At 43.8% G+C, this 27,961-nt stretch overlaps 1 protein-coding gene across 3 annotated transcripts; it reads left to right on the plus strand.

Moving 5' to 3' along the window:
* The first annotated feature begins 4,584 nt into the window (after window positions 1-4,584).
* LOC137285204 (baculoviral IAP repeat-containing protein 2-like) lies at window positions 4,585-27,486 on the plus strand. Of its 3 annotated transcripts, XM_067817466.1 has the most exons (7): window positions 4,585-5,628; window positions 6,251-6,411; window positions 22,169-22,196; window positions 22,737-22,880; window positions 23,162-23,484; window positions 23,527-23,701; window positions 24,080-27,486. In XM_067817466.1, exons 1-7 carry the CDS (start codon window positions 4,698-4,700, stop codon window positions 24,343-24,345), a joined length of 2,028 nt encoding a protein of 675 aa, XP_067673567.1. In that variant the 5' UTR covers window positions 4,585-4,697; the 3' UTR covers window positions 24,346-27,486. The 3 variants fall into 3 exon arrangements, with proteins under 3 accessions (XP_067673567.1, XP_067673566.1, XP_067673568.1); XM_067817465.1 differs by having other exon boundaries at window positions 4,609-5,628; window positions 23,162-23,701; window positions 24,080-24,422; XM_067817467.1 differs by having other exon boundaries at window positions 4,609-5,628; window positions 22,737-22,823; window positions 23,162-23,701; window positions 24,080-24,422.
* The last annotated feature ends 475 nt before the right edge of the window (window positions 27,487-27,961 follow it).

Here is a 27,961-nt window from a genome sequence, read left to right on the forward strand (position 1 = left end):
AAAATTATTCAGATGTGTCAGTGAACGTGAAGAGGACCTCGATGATATTTGCTGGAAATAAAAACGTATATATGTTCAATGACATTGGTGACAGGGTGACTGGTTTCATGTCATTTCACCGTGAGCGTCACGCTGATGAGTATGACACTCACTCGTCTGTACGACTGCCCAGCTTGATGCAGGACCGATGAAGACGAGTCTTTGTGTAGATGCGCGAAACCAGTTGGACAGGATGCGTCTGTTCGCGAATCTGCATTGACACACTATAGACAAAATCAGAGGAGTGGGGAGGGGAAGGTGCAGGATTGCGCAGTCGTCCACCCCCTCCCCCTTTCTTGTCCTGAATGTTTAATAAATGATAACTAAAAGGAGTGAACATGAAGTGTGCGTTCCCTCTTTCTCAAGAGTGAGCACCGCCCCCACTCTCCTTTCTCAAAAGCTGTATCAGGCTCTACATACTGAATATCATAGATATGTATCTCGTGAAAAGAACTGCAGAAGTACCTCGACCCAACGAACACTAACGCCGCAATTACTGCAAGATCGTATTTCAGATAATATCACATAGACAGTCGACATGCTTGGAATACGTTGTCGACAGACAATTGAAGTGTCAGCTCAGTGTCAACTGTTACTTCTTCATGTAATAGATGCATGCACCATGATTGATAACATTATTGCGTTAAGCATGCTGTGACATTTGTCGTTCTTGTTCTAGTTAACGGACCTCTGTCACCAAAATTAAGGTCGGTAGATACGAATATGAAAAGAATACATGTCCAAATGCAAAGGCATATATTGGGGTGGGTTTGTTATTGGTAATTTTGTGAATGAATCTTAGGACGTGAACCAGAGAAACAGCGTGTCAAAAACTTTTCGAAGAAACGCAAGTAAGCAGTCGTCGGTCGAACTGCACGAAATTTGCATGAGATGTTTCAGTAAAATTGTAATGACCAGCAATGTTCACCTTTGAAGATCCTACAACCAGCCTCAACTCATTTCCGATCAAAGCAATATCAAGAAGTACTGAAGTAAGAAAACATCTCCACATATCGTTCTGGAACAAGCTCGATATGCCAAGTCTTGGGGAAATTCACAGATTGAGAACTACAGGTGTCCTTCACTCTGACACCTCGCCGCATGGCATTGCTTCAACGTTCACAGAAACACCGTTTTTGCACTAAGCGTGGTTTTTAGCAAAACAATCGTAGAGGCCGAACAACGAACAACGCCACAGGTCCCAGTCAGAGTAGCCCTTTCAACCTACTGGCTGTCATGGCAACAGTGGTGTGCCCCTGCTAGAACAGTTCGACGTCAAAGCAAAGGTGCCAAGTTAGTTTTACCTGACGGTCAGGTCTCTCGTGGAACAGACAACACTGACAATAGGAACGTTTTCTCTTCCCCGATTTTTCACGTTTCCTTCGTCAATGAGATGACGGCAGAGCACCTGTCAAAAGGCGCACAGGTCAACGTTTGGGAGGTGGGAGAATGATGAAAGTGGGTAGTAAAAGGTTGCAGCATGGATGCCAAGGAGTTTGATTGAGGGGAACGTGAATGCCTTGACGTACCGAGATGACATTTTGTAAATCACCGCTTTGCCGTCTTTAAAACAAATCAGTCAAAGAGAAATGTTTCAGCACGATAACACCACACCATACACTGCTCGAGCTGTTACAACAGTATCGTAACTGTCCCCCAAGATCCCTTGATTTGTCATCGAATGAAAAGGACCAATGTTTACGACGCCACCAAAGCAAATAGCACCCGGGAACTCCACCCTCACCCTCACCCTCACCCTCACCCTCACCCTCACCCTCACCCTCACCCTCACCCTAACTCCCTTCTTGGATATGGAAGGATCTTCCCCTGGACTTTTGTCGATATTTAGTGGTCTAACTGTGGAGAAAGTGCCAGGCCTGCATCAATGCACAAGGTGGACACACTCGCTACTGGCCACGTGGACTTGCTTGCTTGTGAGCCCTGTCTTGCATTGCTCAACTTCATGCGTCAAGTGCGGTTTTCTCATGGACTGTTGAATCTAACCATGCTTTGAGGCATTCCATTCATGACAGTGAAAACATAACACTGATGTTTGTTTGTGTGTCGCAAGACGTTTACCTAATATTTCGTCAGTGTTAAGCATACAGGGTGTCGCAGTATAGACATAAATGGGTTGTTCTTAAGCTTCTCAAGATAATTTTTCAAATAGCTTGAATTATAGTTCTTTATACGATAGATTTTCAGAACTGGTCACAGACAGTACAATACTTAAACCCGTCGGTGAAACAAACTACGGATTAGAATAAAACCAAGTTATTAACATGTCTGTCTTTACAGTAATTTGCACTGCTGTCTGCGTCTGTCAGCAATGGATGTCTGAGCCCGAAATGACACAAGCATGAAGTATGAAGAATTGCAAGAGTGAAACGTTTAGATTCATTCCTCATTATCCACACTGCAGTTAACCAAATAACATAAGTCCTATTTCATCGTCAGTTCGAATACAAAGCTTCACCCTCATAGTGATGCTTGGCTTAGCATTGTCTCCATCACTGAATGATTGGTCTGCATTTAATGGTATCTGTCACTACGTGCCGTACTGAATGCTATAAGTTGCAGCCATGGTTAGCACAGTGTTGATGGCGGAACAAAAGTCTTAAAGAATCCGGAATAGCAACTCACGATCAGCGGATCCTGGAACGGTCAAGCGATGTAACCGTGTGACAACTTGTCCGCCCATGCCACCATCTAGTTTGGAAGCACGATATCATCAGGTACAGTGCAGCTGACACAAGACGATGATGTTGTGGAAGCAGAGTCCCTGTGCTGATCTAGGTAAGCCGAGGTCTTCAACAACTCGGGCTCTTCGCAAGAGGTGACTAACTCTTTTCAGGCTCGACACTGTTGTGTAGATCGATGCTTTTGATTTTCACTTTGTGGCGTTATACAACAAACAACTGCCATCAAGACTAATGACAAGTATGGCCGTCCTGTTCATTATGATGTGGAAACCGGGACAGCATTTCTTTAGCTTGTCCTAATTAGTGCAGTTAAGGAGCCCTTAACGACAAAGAACTATGAATTGTAACAAACTGATTATAAGCACAATCAATGGGTGTATATTATGACTGGTATTTTGCACATGGACCTCAAGTGCAGCCATTCATTCAATTACAGGGACATAACCCCACGCTTCAGCAAGATAATTCCCGAACATTCCGGTACTGCCTTGGTCAGTTGTTTCTCAGGTCCTGTTCCCTATCGAGAACGCTCAAGAACGTCAAGCCCAGAATCAACCACTGACCTTAGCTTAACCAAGCTTTCTTTAATCGCTTATTGCCGGTATTGCGGTACCGGGAGCTGGAAGGGGGAATGGAGGCGAAGAACGGTCTGACATACCACGAGTTGCGCTTAAAATGTTTAATAAAAATATTGCACGTAAGCAATTGTTCAACACGGGGTAAGAAATGTTAGAACACAATCCAGTGAAGAAATGGATGTATACCTTTGATGGTGGCGATATTTCATTTTGACATGAAAAATATTTTTTTCGAACCGAAGCGAGGGACGTACGTTGCCAACATTTGCGCGCTTCGCTTGCATGCAAGAACCCATTTGCAACCCATTTGCGCTACAGTTTGCCTGTGCTTCTAGCGAAGTTCGCACAATTCGACCTATAGCTATTTGGATGCGTTTCTTCGTACATCATCAGAACATATAAACACACTCATTCAGTGGTTCAATTCTAAAAAGTCATCCACACAGGTCGAAATTTACTGTCTGAAGCGACTGTTAAATATCACTGCGCTTCATCGTCTGTAGTGATGTTGTCAGTGTGATTCACGTTAGACTCATGATGGCTGTCGGTGAAACATCGAGCAATCGTTAAAAATATCTTGTCTATGTACTGGCATTCCCACTATACACAACTGTGCATCCATTAATATGACACTAGCAGCTGGAAAGTATATCAGTGCAATCTTAACTTCGAATTATCAACGACCTGTGAAGGTCCGGGGTAGAATATAGTCCTTCAGCAACCCATGCTTACCATAAATGGCGACAATACCTGTCGTAAGCGGCGACTAACGGGATCAGGTGGTTCCCAATTGCGCAGATCGATCCTCATGATGTTGATCAGTGGATTGTCTGGTACAGACGCGATTATTTACAGATCGCCGCCGTACACCTGGAATATATTGAGTGCGGCGTAAAACTAAACTCACCCAATCACTCATTTTATCAACAACCACCTGTAGTTAACGGCGATTATTGGAGTAAACATAACACTAGCTATAAAGCTAGCTCATTACACTAAGATTTTACTCGATCTGTGAAAAACAGAAAATACAAGCAGGAGGAAGAAAAAGAACATGCGAAGATGATCAAAGGAAGATAAAATAATACTTGAAGTGGTCACTTCGCACCCGAGTTGGAGCTAGAATGTTTTATTGCTACCAGTTTGGCGTTTACTCTGTCACATCCAATACCACATGGTAACATGGGTCAAACGTGTTATGACATGTACAGTGGATCTATTTTTAGAACACATCCGATTAGCTCCCTTTTCGCGGAATATCCCTCACAACAAATATGGCCGACGTCTGTTGATATTTTGGTAGCGTTACCAATAGTTTTTGATCTTGTCTGCTGAATCTAAAGTGCACTGGGCTTTGAAATATTGTTATTTGGATACCATGGATACCGATCGCACCATTGTCATGAGTGACAGTCTCAGGAGACTTGCCACTTTCCAAGAATACCCTCTCCCATCACCGGGGGGTAGGCACCACGCGTCTTTGTTGAGGTATAATTCACCACTGAAGTTGGCAAAAGCAGGGTTTTTTCGTCCACCTAATGCTCGGGGAGATGAGGTGAAGTGTTTCAAGTGTTCTGTGACCTACCGAGGTTGGTCAGGGGAGTCACCGATGGCTGTGCACCGGATCCTTAGTCCAGACTGCGCCTTCTTAGCGAAGCACACACCGGCACATCTGACAGCTCGAACAACCGGGAGATCCCGAACAGGTGCCCCTACAAACGTTCGGAGACGCCTACAGATGGGCTCACCGACGTCGACTGAGGATACAACTGATGTCACAACAGTCAGAACCCAGGAGCAAAGTATTCTGACCGTGTATGACTGCTATAATAGTCCCAGAACGCCCGAGAATTCCGACAGTGAGACTGATGGTGACGGACAGACTGGAGCCGTGTTGTTTGAGAGTCATAGACTTCTCACCTTCCCCAGCCCCACCCACCCACGTGCTGAGGAGTGGGCAGGGTCGGGTTTTGTGTACGAGAGGGAGGAGGGCGTGGTTAGATGTGTGTTCTGTGCGCTGCAAATGTCATATAATGAAGGTGAACCTGCAACACTTCACCGTGAGAAGTCCAAGAACTGTCCTCTGGTGAAGTGCCTGGATATTGGGAATATACCAAGAGACTTGGAAAATAAGATCAGATCACAACAACTAGAACAATCTTTTGACAACTCGTGTGTAAGTGGTGATACCACGTTCAAACATCCTCAGTTTGAGGAAACACAGGGCAGACTCGAGACTTTCAAGTATTGGTCTAAACAAATCAGACCCACAGCAGATCAACTTTGCAGTGCAGGGTTTTATTTCACAGGTAAGTTACTTTGTGTGGTATAAAAGCCATATGGACTAACATAATGTTAACAAAGTTTCAGATTATGTTAACCAAAGATACACATATTGCTGTATGCCTTTAAAGTTAACAACATGTTGAACAAAGTATGCTATTTTTTAGTTTTATGTGCCTCTTTTTATAAGTGTCTTAGATATTATTGATATATTCAGTTATATGTTCACTGTACCGACTACCTTACATACATTACATGGTACATTTCTATGTTCACATGTATGTGTTACGTTGGATGCAAAGTGACTTGGTTGACCCATGTCATCATCTCCAAATAGAGTGGATCAATGTTCATGTTGTTGACCACTGGATTGTCTGATCCACACTCGCTTATTTACAGACCACCACCATATAGCCTGAGTAGTGCTGAGTGTCATGTTAAGCAACAGATAACCAATAAACAATCTGTGCTCATGGGCTTCAGCACAGTGGAAATCTGAGGCCTACATTGCTCAATGGTTTCTTCCCTCATGATATTCCCAGTACCTGACATACCATTCAGATCAGTGCTCTTAACAGATTCGTTCTACCTTTCCTTTTTGCAAGTGCACAAAATTATTACATGTGTTTTCTTTATACACTTGTTCAGGGTACACAGATAGGGTTGTGTGCTTTGCCTGTGGGTGCAGCCTAAGGAATTGGGACCCAGAGGCAGACCCTTGGGTGCAGCATGCCAAGCACGCCCCTTACTGTGTGTACGTCAAGCAGTACAAGGGAGACAACTTCATCTTGGACGCTCAGGAGGCTGAGGTAAGCTGTAACAGATATTTCTTTGTATGCACAGATGGTGTTATTTAGTGCACCATATATTTTAGACATTATTGTGATTTCTTAATCCAGCCATTTGAATTGTTCATTAGGTACCATATACCACAGGTATACATATGTTTTTTAAAGATACCAGTTGGAATTTGAAAACTGTTGCACTTAGAACTTGATGTTTTAAAGATCATGTAATAAATAAACATGCCACACAACAATTATTTAACATTCATGTTTAATTAAGTCTTCATCAAACATCAATAAAATTCATTTCTCCTGGATAATTAGCAGGGGTTTACAACAATGACAATTTGATCATCTAGAAACAAATGCACCCTGTACCACAAAGTGGCCATAGCACTATGACCATGATAAGTCTGTGTGAAAGTATTGGTTTGATCGTCTTTGTGCTGTGTTGAGCAATGTGATCACAGCAATTGTTGAAGATGGCGAAGTGCAGCTAAATTTCTAATTGACCTAACCTAACATTTCATTTTATATTCACTTGTAAGTAGTATGAGCAACTTTTTCTTCTCAGAAATATCAGCTTGTTTTTATCCCCCCGGTATGTAATGCGGGGGAATGAAGTTGACGCTTCGTCTGTCCGTCCATCCATAATCATTTTGTTTCCAGAGCAGTAGTATAGGGAATGACAGTTCTGGACCACTTTCAAGAAATGTCTCTACAAAGCCTTATTTACTAAATAAGGCTTTGGTTGGGTCATTAGCTCTTGCTACTATTACCCCTACTACAAAAAGGTTGGCGTGCCTATTACCGTGTATTGGTTGGAGGTAACACTGTGCCGTACGGTACGATTAATAATTCTTCTCTTACAAACCCCCTACCCGGCCCACCCCTCAAGTAGTACAAGTTAGGTTCGTCGGCTTTCATATCCACTTTATCTATGTTGTAAGTTTTGACTGACCATATAGGATCGGTGGCTCGCTTACGGTTATCGCCCTCGTGTTCCCCCGGCTGGTATAGATACCTCACTAGGGCCCTATCTGGTATCTGTTTCTCCTTCCCACGCAATGGAGCGGCCGACTCTGCAACTATTGATTTTAGTTTGATAGCGTCTGCCGGTTTCTTACCGGTGAGACGGGTGACTTCATGGTTGATTGCCGACACCACTTTGGGTAACCTCGTGACCCATTCAGTCGATCGTTTTCCAGGGGTGGCCATCTCCCTAGCATACTGATAGCCGAACAAGCGCTCAGCCAAAGTCCTATTAAATCTCTCAACTATGGCTTGGCTGCGATGGGCTCCGTCCGTGCCACGCCTGACCTTTGTATCGTGTTTGGCTAGCAGTTGTGACACGGCACCCATGAACTCCCGTCCGGGGTCAACTTGCAGCTCTGTTGGCCACGTCAGCGGACTGCGTTTGTATATGCGTTCGAATCCTCTGGCTACCTGGGCCGAATCTTTCGTGGTCAAGGGTTCGGCTTCCTTGTAACGACTGGCTACGTCCACTACGGTTAAGGCATACTTGTACCTCTTGTCGTGGGGTAGGAACAGTAGGTCTGCCTGGTGAACGTTATTAGGTATGTTAATACCGAACCTCCTTCTAGGCACGTAGCGTGGTGCCGGCAAATAGATCTGCCACAGGGCTTGTTTTTCAAGCCACGCTTTGGCTTCCTCCGGGGGTACTCGCGCTATTTTAGCTAGCTTATCTACTGCGCTAGCTCCTTTCCAGTACCCACGCGGGCTGTAGTAAATAGCCTCAAATTTTTTCATGTCCATATGCATATGTGTTTATCCCATCAATAGCTATCCAACGTTTCGTGTCCATAGGCGACAGGGACGTCTTGTTTATAGTCAGTCCGTATATCTTATGTCCATCACTTCTAAGTGTGTTCATTTTATGCCTAAAGGTACGGGTCTTGAACAGGGCTTCCTTGAATCTGGCGTGTTTGATGTGTTGTTTCACCACATACTTCTTAACCCCCTTAGCCTTCCGGATCTCACTATTGTCGGCTTTCAGTATGGAGTACATCTTCGGTCTCAACCCTATGTACTCGGCTATGGGCGTGCCAGCACACTCGTCCTTCATCTTACCTAGGACCTTTTTATTTACAGTACTGTGTATGGCATGGGTCTTAGGGTAATCGCTGGTGTCGTATAAATCAAGGTGTTTTTTCATGTCCTCGTACACGTCCTCGGTTCGAATCTCCATCAGCAGGGAATCCGTGTCAGTGTACAGCACTTCACACCTGTCGCCGTACTGTTTCTTGAGCTCATTGTAGTAAAAGTCGTACATCAGGTGTTTGGATAAATCGAGGATGCTCATCCCCACGTAAACAGGCCGGTTGAATTTTATGTGACTTTTCTTCATGTGTAGGGCAACCAGGTTGTCTGTGAATATCTTACTACGGTTGAATGCCGGACTGGCTATCAATCTCCTGAGCTTGTCTTCCTCACTCAACCGAACCAGCTTCACGGTCACGCGTTTCCTCAGGTTCTCCATAGTCTTACCAAACACCGAGTTGTTCATGAGCTTGTAGAGATTTTTCTCAAAATCACTGGTGGCTTTTTTTCGTAGGTCTGTGTTCATTCTGATGTAGGGCTCCATCCATGGACTCTGGTCGAACATGAGCACCCTGTGTATTTTGGTCAGCCTCATACCCAACGACAGGTACAGCTGTAGGTTGCGATAGTGAACGATGTACTTGGTCTTATTCATTAAGTTAGGCACGAGTTTTTCAACGTCTGTCACACGCCCACCTGACAAGTTATGTTGGTACTCAGACATCCAGTCTGGGTTAACCCTCATACGTTCGGGGGCCAGGGGGTAGCTGTTGTGCGATGTGTGTAATTCCTTGGGATACTCTAAGTCAACCTCGAGGATATAACCTTTGTTCGAATCTGGTGCAACCCCCATAACATCAACGTGGGGTACCCATTCGAATCCCCCTGTAGGTAGATACTGACTCATGGCCCAGCCGTACAGGTTGTTTGCGTCGAGGTAGAGAATGTGATTGGTTGGTTTGTTAGGATCGTAACCTTTCACGTATTGATTATTTGCTTTCGCGTATCGTTTGGATGCCATGGAAATCCCACCTCGCAAACCTTTCTCAATGAATAGGTGCATGTCGTAATCTGTGAGCAATTCCAAATTAACTCCGGTCTTTTTAAGCAAGGCGTCCCACGACAGACCTGGGCTGGTGTAATACCATGCGGGGTCGAGTTTATACTGCTTGAAACATGTACGCCTAAACGTTTCAAACACGTCGGCTAACAGCAGTATATCTGTCCTCAAGTACAGGTCATGATAATCACCCAGGTTCTTACAACCCAGTTTATTCCATACGTTAGTCGCGTGCGAGTAATCATCTCGTGAGACGGACGCCTCATTCAGCTTGCTATAAAAGCAGTCAATAGGGGGTAGTCTGGTCTCGGTGAACTTAGCCCAACTATCCATGTACTCATAGGGGTACACACCCTTCCTCATAAGCAGGGGTCTAGTCTCGGCGTCTGTGTATCGATCGGTGATAGGGAAGGTATTGTTGGCCTTGACCAGACTGTCGAGTGACGACAGGAGGAACTGAAACGAGTCAATGAACCTAAGTCCGTTTAAGCTGAAGGAGATGTATCTCTCCATGTTGTTGGGGATGCACGTTATATTACCATCGATTTTCGCGATGGCCTGCATGATCAAGTGTGAGTCGTACCCTCTCAAGTTGTGAAAGACAACGGGGATGTTTATTGTCTTAGGGTTGATTTTAAGCTTGAGGTTGCACGCGTTGTGAGCGGCGCCTCTATACTTACCAGTTATGTGACAGTGATCTCTCACCGAATCACCGTTAAGTGGTGATTCACACACGTGACAGTTAGTGCTACTAGCGTGGGCTAGCCTGTCGACTCGGGTCAGACGCATGGGAGCGATTTTATACAATGCATTCCTAATAATTTTTTCTTCCTCCTGCAAACACTTTAGAAACCTTTCAGCCGCGTCAGGCCCCCTATACACTACCGGAGCTTTCGTTTCCCCGTCACAACGGACGACAATGTATCCAAACGAACAGGCTTTATGCTCTTGTGTTTTGTGGGTGAAGGGAGCCTCGCCGGCGGCACCACTGGGGGTATCCCCCACAACTAAGGCTTCGAAGTCGGCGTATATAATATAAGGCACAGACATTTGATTCTTGTGGTTACTGAATTTTAGGATATTGTCACCTTCCTTAGGCATGTCGACTCGTATGGCCGTCTGCCCCACACCTTGACAATCATCCCGGTGGGATTCTAATAAATCAGCTCGGGTGAAGCCATGTAGGCATCGTACACAAAAGTGTTTTTCCCCATCGTGTTTCGACTGGTCGTGCAACAACCGGCTGAGATGTTTTATCCACGTGTAGTGATACTTTTCACCTAGTTGGATCATGAATATATTGATAACTTGGCGATCCTTCACCGGGCTGACCCTGTGTACTATTGTTGTGTTACCTTCGTGCCCAAAGACATTTATAGCCAGATTATTCTGTTTTTCTACTTTAGTGATCTGGGATATGGGGGTGGGTTCATCTATACCATCCCAGTTGAGCCCATCGTCTTGGGGATAGCTAGAAAGCCTATCTGAATGAGTGCCAGCTGGAAATAAGGCTGACCTGATAGCTAACCTCGGGCAATCGTTTCCTCTATTCTTAACGTTTACTATGGCATGTTTATTCCTATAGTAGGGAGGCAAGGCTAGGTATGACCCGCCTCTGAACGGCACGTAGTTAGCTATGTCTAGATAGACATTATCGATTTTATCTACAGCCCACCCGGACCCCAAGTGTGTGTAGCGTTCTAGGTATTCTCGTATCTGCTGAAAACTGGTATCGATTGATGCGTCAATGGTCTCTGTATGTGTGGCGACCTCTTGTTGACCTCGGAAGTAAGGCTGAACATACTCAGTGGTACTCCCAACCTGCTTATCGAGCGACCTTTTCACTGTGATCTGAAACTTGATACTTCCTAGGTTATTTAGTTCCTGGTTGACCTTATCAGCTATCAGAGGCTTGATATCTGTAATGTCTATGTTTCTATCAACGTGCATGCGCCAACCTCTCAAATAGTTGCCTACAGCGCGCTCAGTGCGCACGAACTGTAGGTCAATAGCTCTATTCTGTCGTAATAATTCTACAAGCTGTGGTTTTCTCATACGGGAATACCCGCCTAAACCCAAATCGTGTGCCTCGACTTTCAGTTGTTTTACAGTGAGAGGTTTTGCTACGGGGGCATGTGATAACAATGCGGTTAACCCGGCTCTCCCCAGGTTTGAATAACCCGTGTATCCAAGCTGTTTTGCTTGAGCTTTTAATTGTTTTACTGTAGGAGGGGCTTCTAAACCTAGTAATCTCAACAATGCTGACTTCCGCATTCGAGAATACCCGATCACACCTCTCTGTTTTGCGACCCGCTTGAGCTCGCTTACAGTAGACATCGTGTTTACACCTAAGAGAACCAATGTCTAATTGGTTCACAGTAAGGGGAGGTAACCCTTAAGTGGCTATCTTGAGCAGTCGCCTACGTTCTTTTATGTAGCCTTTTTTATTCTCGTAGATGAGTTGATGTCTGACTACGTTCGCTCCGTGAGCTTTACATAGACAGTAGTGTCCTTTAACCCCGATACCACACACAGAACACGTGTAGTTAGGACTTCCCATATGGAAACAACAGAACCCCTGATTCCTGCATTTCCTACCACAGGCCTCGGTCTTCCCCATAAGTATATATTCGCATCGGTATGGAGCGGGTCTCATGTTTACTTATATAGGTATTTTAATTTAATTGCTTCGCAACCAACGCAGTAGCTGCTATACCCAACACTATGAAGCCCAGTTCACGATTCATTTGTCCCTTGGATGGTGTGTAGTACTGAGCGAGTGTGGGTTTATTGAGCGGTTCCAATTGTTTACCAGTTAGTAGGTAGTATTCTTTCATTGCTTCATCGACATCGTTGAATGTTTTAATGGCATGGTTTTCACGCTTGAGTTGTTCGTTAATTAAATCGATCCTCTGGAGGCGTTTTTTAACGTACTCGTCCTGTGCTCTTTGTAATTTCTCAGTAGCGAGATCGTGTCGCTTCCTTTCTTCCTGTATTTCAGCCGCGTGATCATCTCGTAGTTTCGAGAAGAGGAAATTACTCCCGGAAAATGCCAGGGCATTCACTAACGCCCCACCGACCATCATAGCTATCGTGGCCATCCCTATATTTATTTCATTATATTATCAGGTATTATTCCTTGTTTTACTAGGATGTCTTTTGTGGCCATCGCCATACCAAGGTTCATTATGAGCATACCCATATCCTGCAGGTTGAAATCTAGCTTGATAGTTGGTTGTTTAAGCACCATTTTAGTCAACCGAGCGTACCCTACGGCTAGACTGGCGACCACTGTGGCGTGGTATGCGTCGTTGACGAACGTTTTCCCCTCAGACATTATGTATATGATATAAAAATATTTAAATTATAACATGATATGCGGGTCAATAGTGGGGGATACCCCCACACCCCCACTGTTGGGGGTTACCTCACTGTTGGGTGGTGGCTCACTGTGGGAGGGTACCCCCACGTATAACCATGTTATAACCACGGCAGCAGTTACGCCTACAGCCAACAACAGTCGGGTTGGGTTGGTCACTTTATGTTGGTTACACCACCGTTTTTTACCGGCAGCTACTCTCTTAGGATTCTTCTGCCTGGTCACTTCCCTCACTGGTTCCTGTGAAGGGGTCTCCTCCACTGTTGGGGGTACCTCCTGTGCAGCATCCATCTATACTATTAATATTATTCTTTCTCTCAAATTGACAATGTTTTGCCGTGATAATCGCCGCCGTCACTGGAGCCAACAACATACCATATTTGTGGTACAGCCCGCAGCTGATAGAGCTCACGGCGTGTTCGATAAAAGGGTCTTTCTCGAGGTCCTCCCACAGGTAAAGTCCACGCTCTGGTGGAATGGGAAGGAAGTGTGATACAATACCAGTGTATATCTGGGTCATAGCCGATCCTATTGTCTTTGTCATTTCTGCTCCGAGCCGGGACTCGTATCTAGCGTACAGCTTATCGATTTCTTCGGCTGACATTTTGTGAATTTTATCCGGAGTGTAGTCTCCAAAGTAATGTTTGGCTTTGCCGCCAACAGCCAACGCCACCAGTTTCTCTCGCTTGGGGGAATCCCCCACACCCCCAGTGGGGCCTGCCGTACCCCCAGTGGGGCCTGCCGTACCCCCAGGTACCAACTGTTCGAGCAATTCCTCACACTCCATCTTATAATATAACAAGTAAGATTTAGTTTTAACTATATAATACCCGCTGCAGACAAAACACAGAGAAATGAAGGTTAAGTTGCACACGACAAACACTTCAAATATCATAGCTATATGCTTAGCTTTGCTTAGCTTTGCTTAGCTTTGCTTAGCTTTGCTTAGCATACTATATATGCTACTGGTTGGTCGGTCTTTAGCACGAGCTTAGCGTGTTTAGTTTCAGCGAGCTGTTTCTTCACCCGTTCCCGTTCTAATTTACTCATCACATCGTTCTCTCTCAAACACTCCTCGAACGAATCCCTGTCCTTGCAGTGAAATAAGGCCACCCATCGCGTCTGCTCCCTGAGGTCTTTCAACACCGAGTTGAACTTCTGCGTTAGCACCCAGACGCTGTGATTTGCATGCCGGCCGGAGAAGGCCAGGTACGATAGCATGTCTCTCTTTTTTGTTATCTCGCGATTAGCACTGCAGTCGTCCAGTATGAACAGCGTCGGTTCCCCTTTAAATTTCTCGTGAAGAGCTTTCAACCAGTCCTGCAGGCGTGTTCCAGGGTCGATTTTGTGTACGTCCGGGTCCGTCATCACCCAAGGTCGCGCGTACGTTTTATTCATGCTCAGAGTAGGGCACATGATAACGATGTTATCGAACACATCCTTGTAGTAACCCTCCAACATATCCAACACGAAAACGGTCTTCCCACAGCCAGTCTGCCCGCACACTATGGCGCAGTGTGGGTCAGTGGGCAGTTGTGGGTACCCCTGGGGGTCTCCCCCACTAGTAGATGGCTTGCACGAATCTCCCATTGTCTATATTAAGTTGCGCGTCCATAATAACGTACAGATATAATTTCAACTTACCAGCGGTTTGAGCCTTCTTAGTAATCTGGATGGTTATCCCTTCGCTGCCGTTATCTATACGGCGCCCGCTACCGTGCAGTTTATCATCATCCGTGGATCGCATGTCCAACCATAGGGCGTACTTGGTGGTCAGGTATTCACCGATCTGCACGGAGCCGAGGTCCAGGTCCTTTGTTATGTAGTCCCCCACTGGTAGCTTTTTTATCTCATCCCACTGCTGGTGTGGCCTCATACCATGACTGAACAGCTGGTTTGGCACGCCCTCGATAGTCACTTCCACCTTTTCAATCTCGGGGTTGATAAACTTCTCGCTGTCCCTCCGGAATGGCTCGTAATCCTCCACGGGGACGACCAGAATACCTTTCATCGATCGCGCCGGCACGTTCAGGTTGATATTCCACACAGTGTCGCTCTTATCTCGCACGACTGATCTATGCCTCAGTACGCGATCGTACAGGATAGCCATCTTCCCAGAGTACTGGCTTCGAACCTGCCTGGCCAGCTCCGGGCTAGTGACCATGTCGAACTCCAGAGAGATGTTGTCTATGGCATAACTGGCCTCATCACCGTTCGGCGTACGCACTACTTTGCTATAATCGTTAAACGTGAGCTCGTATTCGAGCCTATCACCCAGCGCGGCCTGGTAAAACGGCGCGTGTCCCGTGAGCAACTCGAAGTCGAGCGGCACGCAGAATCGATTCCCGTATGCTCGAGCGATGGCCTTTTCACCGTCCGATAGCTTGTCTTGCTGGTCTTGCGTGAAGACATACCCTATGCGCGCCCGGGTTGATTTGCTGATACCCTGGTACACATCATTGACTCGTTCTCCCTCGCTTTTCCAGAGATCCTTGTAGCAGTGAAACACGTCGCTGTCGTCGATGCTCAGCACCTCGTTACCGCTGATCTTGACGGTCGTTTTCTTGATGATAGCTCGACCCACGTTACGCACTAGCTCGCGTTTGTCGTTGTTGGAGATCAACGTGATATTGAACGCCAGTCGAACAGTGCCTGGTACAATGAGGTCATTCTCACCAAGGTTTGGAAATCTATCCAGCAGAGTTTGATTCTGGTCTATCTTGCTGGGATTGTTGGTGATGGTCACCGACTGTCACACGGCTCTGGCCCCTAATGGCTCTCTCAATCTTCTGAAAGGATCTAATTTTCTGCCGTACATTGTTATATAAAAGAAATATATTTTTAATACTAATGGATGAAGACATAGATATGACGGAGATGCCGGGCGCTAGTGCCCAGGCATTCGATGAGCAGGAGACCTCATTTACTAGTTCACCATTGAACCAAGAACTCTTGGAAACAACGGTAAATGATTATTACGAAAGTTTAAGAAGAGATAAAAACTACGTTGAACCACAGGGTCGATACCATAAGAATTTTTTTATTGATACAAAGGGTGTTCTACGCCTTAAGTCTGACCCAGGGGTTGACCTCTTTAACAAGAGCAATAAAAAACCACTGGCCTTGTCAACTCTAGCCAGCCGCCATGGTGTCGAATTTATCCGTAAAAATCTAAACATGAATGATTATGGTGGTGCAATACCTAAGGCCGTTAAAGAAGATCTGCAAGCTACCAGATCCCACCTCACCATTAGAGATGAAATGACACCACAGCGTGCTACAGAAGCCACGGACAGCATAGAAAAACTGTTGAGCACCTACTGGGACAAACCGTTACCGGGGTTTGACTTTCCGGTAAGGGAACTGCACGGCTTAGACGAAGTGCGTGGAGAACTCGTGAACAACATGGGGAAACTGAACGAAATCGATGAGCACATCGCTAGGGAAAAAACCAAACTCAACGAAACTGAAAACGATGATATGAAGCGCCGTATCAATGAACGACTACGCGATTTAGAAGACGAGAGACGTACACGATTGGAAGCCGCTTCCTCGAATCGTGAACAGCTTCGATCCCAGATCAGTCGCATTCGGGAAACAATCGATAGAATACTGAATGAGGATACAACTTTAGCCAACAGGATTCGGATATTGTTCCGGGAGCAAGGGATCACCATCGCCAGCATTCTGACTGCATTGGGTTTCATCATATCAACCCTGGTGGTGTCACTGGTGGGGGGAACCCCCACACCTGCCGGCGGGGGAACTCCCACTCCCACAGGCGGTGGTGTTAAAGACTGGATAAAAAAACTCGGGGAAGGCCTAGCTAAACTGGCTGGTAAAGCCGGCGAAGCCCTTCCCGGCATCCTGGGTAGCATCGTCTCGTGGTTGTTGGGCGCTCTGTCTAAAACTGCCATGTGGCTCAGTCAAAACCTGTGGGCAGCCATCGTCGCCATGGCGGGTCTGGTGTACGTAGCGGCTAAGAAATCTTTAACCAAATAAGTCCCAAAGTTACCCCACCAACCACTAGGGCTGTTTTATTATCAATATGCTGCTGATAGGGGGGTACCCCCACATGAATATGGGGGTGTGGTGTTGGTTGAATTTTAGGCTCCGGAGGTGGCGCCACTATACCCTTTTCACGTGGTGGGATGTGTGGGATATAGGGGGTGTTAATATCGGGGTTGATACCCAACTTTTGGTCCGCCGTGGCTATGACTATTTTGTTGTTATAACCCACCACTTTTTTTATTCTCAGTTGCATATCACTCGGAGCCATGTACAACCCCACGCCGAACACGTAATTGACTTTCGATCTGGCGTATTCTAACACGTTTTGGTAACGGTCGATGGCCCGCGGGAGATCAACTGGAGAATTGATAGCATCCTCAACGTTGGAACCTGTGTCTGAGCGTCGTAAGCAGTTCCCTTACCGAGGATGTTGGAACGCGTCATCGACTGCGCACCCAACAGCGCCCACACGTACGTTCGAATCGAGTCGTTCAAGCGTATTGTACCAGCACGAGTGAATCCTTTCGATGTTTTTGAGATCATTTTAGTCCAGGCTGTGGCTGCATCAGGACTGGTTTGCTTTATACAGCTGACATGGATCTTTTCATTCGTTGTGGGGCCTGTAAATGTATGCCGGTTTGGGTTGTATGAACCATCTTTAGAACCGGCATAATATGTTCCGGACCTGTAGAAGTACACGAGAACTATACCGAGACCATGGTTCACACCAGGAAGGCGAAAGTCTTTATTCGTTGGAATCTCAAACTCCCCACAAACACGTTCATAAGCGCGCCTATCATAGGGGTTATTCGTCATACTCCACGCTTTATCTTGGGGAAGAGGAGCACTTATTTCCTTCAATATTCGTCTCGTTTGATAATAAATATGAAACAAAATAACCGCCTTACTCAGTTCATCTATACCGTAGTCTGGTGTCACACCCGACCCTGTCGTCACACACCACACAGCAAAGTTGAGTTGGTTCTGCCAAAACTGCATTGGGTTTTGATTCCAGTTTACCACCGCCTGCGCGTTATTAACGGACACGACATAGTTTTCAAAGATATTAATAAAGGTTGTTTTAAACCCCGTACCATCTGCATTCACCACGATTTTCAAGTGTGCTAAATCCATATTATAATATATAATTCATATATTATAATATGTACATAACACTTCCAGGGATAACGAGCGGTGAGGCCGTTCAGCTGACGCACGCGATCGATAACACGTCAGGTCAACTCGCACTCTGCGATGAACGACTCAAACGGTACAGTGGTGTTAATCAACAACGGAAGAACCTCCTTGAGGCTCGGCCGACCATTAGCTAGGATACTCGGTATGTCTCCTGACGAGATAAAACCAACAACAACCGTCACAGGCACGAAGGTACCCGATCTAGTACCGTACCGAGAGCTGTACATTCATCTCGGTCAGGTGAGCACAACGTACAACATTCAAGGAGGTCACCCTTCCACTATACTGAGAGCAGTGCCGGTGAAAACTGAGAAATTCAACGACGGTAGAACCGAGTCATTTTCACCACGGCAGTATAAGAGATTAACCCAGGGCAACATACCTGAGCTGACAATATCGGTGTTAGATATAAATCATAATCCTGTAAATATAGGATACCTCAGCTTAACGCTTCATGTAAAATGACCAGCGCACAAGGGCCCGGAGTGAAAAAATGCGTCAATATCGGGATCTCCGACCTCGGAGACACGCGCGGTTTCGACGCTCCCGGAGTAGATGGTAAATCGTACGCCTTGCAACTGAAAAACAACATTTACAAACGCGTTGAAATCCCCTCCGGTGGAACCCTAAGTGATATGATAGATACCACAAGAGCAACAGTCAACACTAAGTACGCCCTTGTCAACACCGGTGATAATAATTGGATAATATACCCATCGTTCGGTGGTAAACTGTTCGACTTAGACGATGTTGAGAGCACTACCGTCGTCCAAAACAAACCATATATACTCGTCTTCACCGAAGATAACAAGTGGGTGTTGTTACCCGATAACGACGACTGGTTTCTCAATATTAGACTCGTCTCCCCTTACGTGTTTACGGATAACAAAGACAACCACCTAAACAAAGTCGTGAACAATGGAACCCTGCTCGTGGCTTATGTCCCAACTCAGAGACGTAGCGTAGTCGTCAGCCCAGTCAACACTATGGCAGCCCACATGCTATCGAGTAAACCGGCCATACAAAACGTGACATTGCAGTTGGTGTCTGAATTCGAAGGCGTGGTCAAGATACTAGAGAGTCTACCGGCAAACTCAACACTGATCATCAAAGTCTACCTAGGGGAACCATCGGGGAATGATGTCGAGATCGTGAAGGGAATCAAACTCGGGTGGGTGAAACGACACCAGTATCAAGTTTGCAACGTTTACGTGCGGGTGGGTGTTGGAGCCGACACCAGTATGGAGGGGGTCAACGTGATCGTGGAAAACAAGATATCACTAACCAAGATCTTCCTGCCTGACAACATACACTTCATGGGTATGAAGTTAACCCCTGAATTATTATCAAAAAACCAGTTGGAAATTGTATCGTAATAGTATAATAATGACCAGTCATCGTCCCAACACTACGCTTAACGACCTAGGAGACACGGAGGGCTTCGATCAGCCTGGTGAGGAAGATGAATTATACATCCTGCACTTCAAAGACAACGTGTACAGACGGGTGTCGTTATCAGATTTAAAAGAGCCTAAATGGCTGCTCAACTTAACAATCACCTCACCTTATATCACATTAAAAGAAGAAAAGTGGGGGTACATCTCTAAGATTAGGAATAACGGTATCTGGCCCGGGGATTTCATTACGGAAAATAAAGCAACAGTCTCGATAGATTCTCGTATTGGAGAAAAAAGTGGGTTAAGTTCTGACACAGAAAGTAAATTAACATTTAGCAGTAAGTTTTTTTTACCCAAGGAGCATCTTGATCAAATAAACTACCTCTACACAATCATCATAGAAGTCGTCTTTACGTATTTTAACCAGGAAAACTCCTCGAAAGGACGCCAAATTTTACCCGGGTTGACAATACACTGGTATAACGAACACATAGGTCAATATTGCCGTATTGTTATACAACGGAATAACCCGGGGGGTCCTATAAACCGCTTCATAAGCCTCCCTGGGGTTTTTATTACAACAGAAAAGTCTATTGGCTTCACACCTATTATCATTAATTATGATCTATCCCTTGTAGGCTTCAAATTCATTCGTGAAATATTAACTGAAACCCAATTAAAATATTTTTCAAAATATATATTATAGATGGGTCTGTACCCAGTCGTAGAGGAAGTAGCGAAGACGCTGGAAACCGTAGATGGGTTCCGCTTGAGGCAGTTATGTGATGTGAAACGTCAACTAGAACAAGACCGTGACACGCGGAAAGCACTATGTAAAAAATATAATAGAGCTTTCAATATCGTGGACGGGGCTGACACTACCCTTATGGCAACCAGCATGGGACTAGGGGCGGCAGGCGTTGGGTTGTTAGCTACCATCGTGGCCGCACCTATAGTGCTAGGTATTGAAATAACAGCTGGGGTGGCAGGGTTGGCAGGGTTGGCGCTTAAGTTAGTATCACGCAGACTTAATCGTAAGGCATTGAAACATGACGAGATCAGGGTTCTGGCCGAAGCAAAGCTGAACACAGTGAGTGAGCGAATTTCCACGGCACTCTCTGACAGTAAGATCTCAGAAGAGGAGTTTCGTTCAATCCTCTCTGAACTCAAAAAATATAACGGAATGAAACAAGATATTCGATCCAAGTCTCGTAAGTCTGCTATCAGCGAGGACGAGAAAAAAAAGTACATAGAACAGGGGATACAAAAAGCCCAGCAAGCCTTTATTATGAACACCAAAGAGATCGTAGGCGGTTCACGTTAAACTGTTTCATCGATATAAACATGACATAGGCACAGACGTTAAGTAGTAGGGGAACACGAGGGCGATAACCGTAAGCGAGCCACCGATCCTATATGGTCAGTCAAAACTTACAACATAGATAAAGTGGATATGAAAGCCGACGAACCTAACTTGTACTACTTGAGGGGTGGGCCGGGTAGGGGGTTTGTAAGAGAAGAATTATTAATCGTACCGTATGGCACAGTGTTACCTCCAACCAATACACGGTAATAGGCACGCCAACCTTTTTGTAGTAGGGGTAATAGTAGCAAGAGCTAATGACCCAACCAAAGCCTTATTTAGTAAATAAGGCTTTGTAGAGACATTTCTTGAAAGTGGTCCAGAACTGTCATTCCCTATACTACTAGAGCATAACTCAGAAACCGTTCAATATTTTTAGACCAAACACGATAGATATAATAATCTGAACCTATGGTTGTGCATTTTGCTATTTACAGATTTTTGGCATTTCTAATTTTTTTTATTTTCCATGGAACATTTTGGTGTTAGTGGGGTGGGCTTTGTTTCCGGAGCAGAACTCAAAAAACGTTCAATATTTTTCTGCAAAACATGGTTGATATTCAATCAGAACCTAAAGTGGTGCCTTTTGCTATGTACAGGTTTTTGTGTTTTCTTATTTTCTTGGTTTCCATGGAAACGTTTGGGACTTAGTCTCAAAAGTGAGGGGGGGTGTTTTGTTTCTGGAGTAGAACTCAAAAACTTCTTAATATCTGTCTGTATAACTTGTGAGATATGTGTTGCAGACCCCAAAGTGGTGCCTTTTGGTATTTACAGGTTTTTGCGATTTCTTATTTTCTCGGTTTCCCTGGAAACGTTTCAGACTTGGTTTCAAAATGGACAGATGGGCTTCGTTTCCGGAGCAGAACTATAAAACTGTTCAATAATTTTCTGCAAAACCAGGCAGATATTTGAGGCAGACTACAAAGTCATGCCTTTTGCTATTTATGAAGGTTTGGCATTTTCTTTTCCCTGGTTTCCGTGGAAACAATTCGGACTTAGTCTCAAAATGGACGAATGGGATTCATTGCCAGAGCCCAACTCGAAAAGTATTTCATATCTTTCAACAGATCTTGGCACATATATGAGACAGATCTTGAAGTAGTGCCTTCAGCTGTTTACAGATATATGGCATTTATATTTTTCAGGAATTCCATGGAAACAATTTAAACTTAGTGCAAACAGACATTAAGTAACTGTCAGATGATTTGTCCTTTCAAATATGTTGGGGCCAGGGGGATATGTCATCTTCTGATGACTCTTGTGTTTTGGGGTTTTTTTTGTGTCTTTTGCATATTGATTTCTGTCTTTTCCAGGCTCTGGCAGAGACTGACACAAATGAAGGTAGGTGGTACACAGAGTCTGCTGTATTACATAGTAATTAGACATACTGGGTAGATTTGTAACATGTTCCAGCCAAGGACAGATACTGATATCTGTTTCATCTTCTAGCTACTTTGCTAACTGAGGTAGGTCTTTGATCACTTGTAAGGAAATAATTCTCAGGAAATATTTGTACATTCATAGTGCAAAGTAAAATGAGTTAGATACAAAAGTGACTGTCAGTGTAGATCATACTTGATGCTGAAATTTTATTTCCTATCACTAGTTCAGTGATGTTACAAAATGATGCAGTCTAGAGACGTTTAGTGTTCAGCATAGACATGATGTTTAGATCTCCTATTGTTACAAAATAGTGCAGTCTAAGGATGTTTAGTGTTTAGTATAGACATCATGTTTAAATCTCTATATCTAGAATATATAAGTGATAAAGGGAGAACTCCATTTTTTATTAACTGTGTGACTTTAAGTATACCTTTCAGACCACGCTGGGTTAAAAACTCCTTTAACATGTTTAATGAGCATGTCTCTGTTTGTTCACAGACCAGTGCAGCCACCCAGACACGCCAGCCTTGCACTCCCCGCTACGACCGAGTCTGGACATGGTGGCCATCAAGGCAGCTCTGGCATGTCAGTATGACATTCAGCAAATCCGTCAAGCCGTTCTCAAATTCTTTATCTTGTCCCGTGAGTGTATTGAGCTCATGTTGGAATATGCTGCTTGTAACATTGCAAAATGAACTCTATATGCTGCCAATAAGTAGTATCAAAGTAGTCGTTCATGTTTATGAAACAGGTCCAAATACCCTTTTAAAATACAAATTATCTCCGTTTAATGTGTTATGTTCATGAAGTCGCATGAGGATTTAATCCACTTTTACGAAACAAGTGTTACAACTTTCAACCAGTTTGGTAATGAAGCCCCCTCACTGTATCCTCATGCACCTGTCCTCTCTACATCTACATAGGTGGGTTTTACCCTAACGATGCACTCCTCCTGGGCACACTGCGTGCATCGGACGCCAACTTCTCCCAGCTGCAGAAACAAAGGGAGACAATTTACACAAACTACATGAGTCTCATCAGACAGAGTGAGGCCCTCCAGCAGAAGAACCATGAGATAGCGAGGAATAAAGAGGAGATGGAGCGGACACAGGAGGAGTACCACACAGAGCTGAGTCGGGAACAGGCACAGCGACGGTGTGAGGTGAGGGACCTGCAGGAGCACAACAGGACACTGACAGACAGGCTGCAGGGCCAGGCCATGGTCATCCAGAGACAGGTCCAGGTGGTGCAGGACAAGGACATCCAGCTGCAGGACAAGGACCTCCAGCTGCAGGACCAGGCTGACCAGCTGGGACACAAGGATGAGGAACTGGACAGGAAACAGAGGGCACTGGACAGTCTGGCTGAGGAGAACAGGAGACAGGCCGAGGAGAACAGGAGGAAGGATGAAGAGATGAGGAGACAGGCTGAGGAGCTGGAGAGACTGAGGCAGCTTCTGCAAGGTTTGTTTGATTGTTTAAGCTACTGTATGTCTCACTTATATCACATCACAAGTGAGATTCATTCCAGTGGTCGGTTGATTTTTTTTTAGTGGATGTCACCCTGCTGAGGTTATACATCAATGCCATTTTGAAAGTGTTCAGAAGTAGTGTGTGATATTTTATGTTATGTATTGTTTAGGGTAGCATACAAGGAATAGTAAACTTCCACTAAGATTCTGTACCTGTACTGCTTAGGAAGACCTGAAAATATGGTCTGTAAGTGTATATTTAGGGGATAAAACTCCTTGGTGTTATACATGACACAATGGGTTAAAGTTCTCACAGTTGTACTTGTATCTCACTACCTGCTTAAAGATCCATTGCTATTTGACTCTGCAGCTAACAACATTGAAAACAACGAGCCAGTCAATGTCAACAACAACGCTGTTGTTCCAGTTGCAAATGCTGATCCTGTTGTCCCAGCAACCCCTGCTGTTCCTAATGACCGTCGCTGTAAGGTGTGTCTGGGTGAGGAGGCGCAGTGTCTGTTCCGTCCATGTCGACATGTGTGCTGCGGGACTCAGTGTGCCCCACGCTTCATCGGGAACAGGTGCCCCATCTGCCGGGACAACGTCAGAGACTGGGAGATTGTCTTTGTGGCCTAGGATAGAGAAATAAGGTTTTGTTGTATCATGTACTCATCACAAATATATTTTCCCCAAATAAAATATTCACTATTATTTTTCCTTAATATATATTCACTGCCTGAAAACAGATCAAAGTGATGATTAAGAACAATATTTTTCTCAGTTTGGATTGAGATGCATGTATTCTCCTCCATCTCATTACATAATTATATACAGAGAATTCCTTGATGATATAACCTTCACAGACACCTCTTCTGAGGGACATGCTGGTCATGCTGTTTAGACATCACATACATGTAAATTTTACTTCTACAGCTGTAGTTCTTAATACTGTCAAGAATTATACTGGTCAAAAATAGTTAGGGATATACGTAAATTTTAAATAGTGATGTATTTATTTGCAGACATACTGATAAAATATCAGTCATAAAAATACCATTATCCCTAACTTATTTTGTCCAGTATAATTTAGATCAAAGTGTGCCTCCTACAGTGTGTACATTCACACACATATGGCAGGAGTGCCTAACTGGCTGCCATTAGGGCTCTAAGAATAAGATTTTAGTCAGACAGACATCTGTATATATCTGAAAGTATATTAAGAGCTTTACGTATCCCATCTGTATCTGTCTGTGTTCTGTTTATATCAATGTCTGTCTCTCTCAAGCTGCTGGCAGCTAAATGTGCTATTCTGTCCTGTAGGATGATTTCTTATATCACCCTATGTCTTTGTAGATAGATGTACTTATCACATGGTCTTTACTTAGTTATTGATATTTGATATATTTCTCATGTTGTTCATAATTGTGAATATTGGCCACCCAAATATGATTCACTTGTTTGTGGACTCCATATTACCCTGAATGTACACTCCTCACCGACAAGATTGTCTGTTCTCTTTATCAGCTTGCCATCCTCATTATTTGTATTATGTGGGCTCTGATTAATGATGCTTTTTTATGAAATTTTTGTTGTACACTCTTTATGATTGTAAATAGTATTTGTGTAGAGACAGGGCATGCATTTCATTACCACTCACACCATAGATGTAGGAACTGGGCAGATTTCATTTCACTATAGAGGAAATTACAATATCCACATACGCATCTCTCAGTTGATGTACATACTTTATTAGAGGCAGCATATCTTGTTACATTGTATTCTGACATATTTGTATATAAACCATTACATCATAACCACTCACAGGTACAACATCTAACACAATGGCCATGTCTCTCAGCTGCTCCACTGCCATCAGAGATATCCAGTTACTGTATGGAAAGGTTGTTATTAAGGAAAACACATGAAATTGAACACAGAACTGGCTGCTGTCCGCTTCAATCAACATTGAGAATTTCATAGCCTGCATTAGTAACAATAGAAATAAAGAATTTTGGTGCATGGTGTATTTGACTTACTTTAATATTACAATATGCAAGATTTACATTTGAAATGTCCCAAGTGATTTTCATGTGTATATTGAATGTATACCGGTACAACATCTACATCAACATCAACATCAACATCCACACATACAACATTTTATTTGACAACGACATCATTCTGGCAGCTACAGCAACGTATGAACATCATTTCATACGTGTTCACATCGGCACACAGATTATCCTTGCACACACACACCCCATTGTTGCCTGACCATTGATATATATATATATATTGATGAAATATGCTACCAATGATATCATGTAGATATCTTATGTTTACAAATGTGCAGATAGGTTATTGCATGCTGCGGGTAACTTGTTAAATGTGTTATATATGTTATCTCTTAGTGCTTATGGATTTCATCTTTGCGATTGTGCCATACATTAACTTGGTGAAATAGTGCATTTTACATCAACAATTTTTTTTATCACTTATAAAGTTTTAGCAATAAAAAACATTAGCTGTAGGTTTTAGAACTGTGTCAGTTTGTATTCACGTCGGGGACTAGTTTTAAAGGTCCACATGAAGCCAGCATCACTTACGTTGTAATGTTTAACATATTTTGGGGGTACATGTGCCATGTGGCAAAGACAGATTCTCCCCAAGACAGTGACAGCTTACTCAGGTAGTTTTACAAATAGTGCTGTTTGTTTCCATCAGACAAATAGGCACTTCTTTGTTATTGAGACAAAATAATATTTTGCTATGGTGATTTTGGTGAGGTTTTTGAATATGATATAAAGGTTTACCTATGAATCTATACCCATTTGTGTACTTTGAAGTAATGAAGTAAGTGTATGTCCTTAATCATGTTGATATCAGTTGCCAGGATCTTATATTTGATGCTGAATGCCAAATTAGAGTTCTGAAAAGACACAGTAAATGGTTTCATATTATTCTTGTGCACTTGTGGTTGTACTTCCCACGTTTATCAATAGAGTAGAATGGGGAGTTTACATAGTCAGTCTTAAAATCTTGTAGTACACTTGATGACGGCAGATAACAAAACTCTACTGTCATATTAAACTTTATGTTTTATATTATCTTTTGTACAATATAAGAGGGTACTTCTCTGAAGGTGTTTCTGTTCTATTTCAAGATTTTATGTTGGGTAGGGGTGGATGTTTGACAAAAAGCTTTTTATGAAAGTATAATTCCTGCTTGAAATATTTAGAATATTTTCCAAATGTCCTGACATGGTTACCTGACTGCCGTTTTTATATGATCAGTTTTTTGGATAGACAGCCCATTGATTGGCATCATTAAGCTTCACCTAGCAACTTCGATACTTAGACACACTGGTTGTTATGGAGCAATGCCAGACATGAATCACCAGAGGCCCTACCTAGGATATTCCATTAGGGGTGACTAGTGAGGGAGATAGCGATAGTCTATTGCAACCAACCTTTTTTTGCTTGAATTGTCTAATTTGAAGTCATTTCCCAAATGAATGTATAGTTTATATGACATAAAATCAAGTTGAAGTAGTCTCAGTCGTTACAGATCTAGTAGCCATGTCTCATACAATCTCAGTCATCTTTGTATCATCACTGATGAGTTTTACTTTTTTGTATAAAAACATATCTTTTTACAAATTCACTGATTATCATTTTTTTTAATGTTCATTGAATTTGAAATGAACATTGTACATCCAGTAGAGTCAATATTTGTGGTACATTTTCTAAGTTGTAAGGAAATGGGAATAAATAACATACAACTCTACTTTGTTTTGACTACTTTGTTTCTTTGTTTACCCTGGAAGTCAGCATTGTTTCATCTGTATGCATTCATTAGATAACTAAAGATGGACTTACAAACCAGTGACTGACGTTATGAACACTTATCCACACAGTTGGGATGACATGCATCAGCAGTCACCAGATCCTATCAGTTGCCTCCTGTGACAGCATGCATTTCAAATTACACAATGTATATCTTCAAAGGTCTCTGTTATCAAATACGTACATTCAAATATGTAAAACGCCATCACTTGAAGGTGTTATGCATAAAGCACGACACTAGAATTTAGCTATTAGCTAGGTTATTAGTGCCTGATATGACATGAATTTAGGTCAGTCAGGTTTCTGCTGGCCGTTTGAAGCGCCCTTATAATACGTAAGAAAACTTTAACCTCACGTGACGAACTAACTTCAAAAATGCCCTGCTTAAATTTTCATATCGTGCTGGA

The sequence above is a fragment of the Haliotis asinina genome, chromosome 5 (genome assembly GCF_037392515.1).
Source record: "Haliotis asinina isolate JCU_RB_2024 chromosome 5, JCU_Hal_asi_v2, whole genome shotgun sequence".
NCBI lineage: Eukaryota > Metazoa > Mollusca > Gastropoda > Lepetellida > Haliotidae > Haliotis > Haliotis asinina.

Excerpts from the sequence above, each read along its gene's own strand:
- LOC137285204 (XM_067817465.1), top strand. The coding sequence starts at position 4,698 with ATGGATACCGATCGCACCATTGTCATGAGTGACAGTCTCAGGAGACTT. Across the intron at positions 6,412-22,168 it reads TGGACGCTCAGGAGGCTGAG|GCTCTGGCAGAGACTGACAC; the intron begins GTAAGCTGTAAC and ends TGTCTTTTCCAG. Across the intron at positions 22,881-23,161 it reads CAAATTCTTTATCTTGTCCC|GTGGGTTTTACCCTAACGAT; the intron begins GTGAGTGTATTG and ends ACATCTACATAG.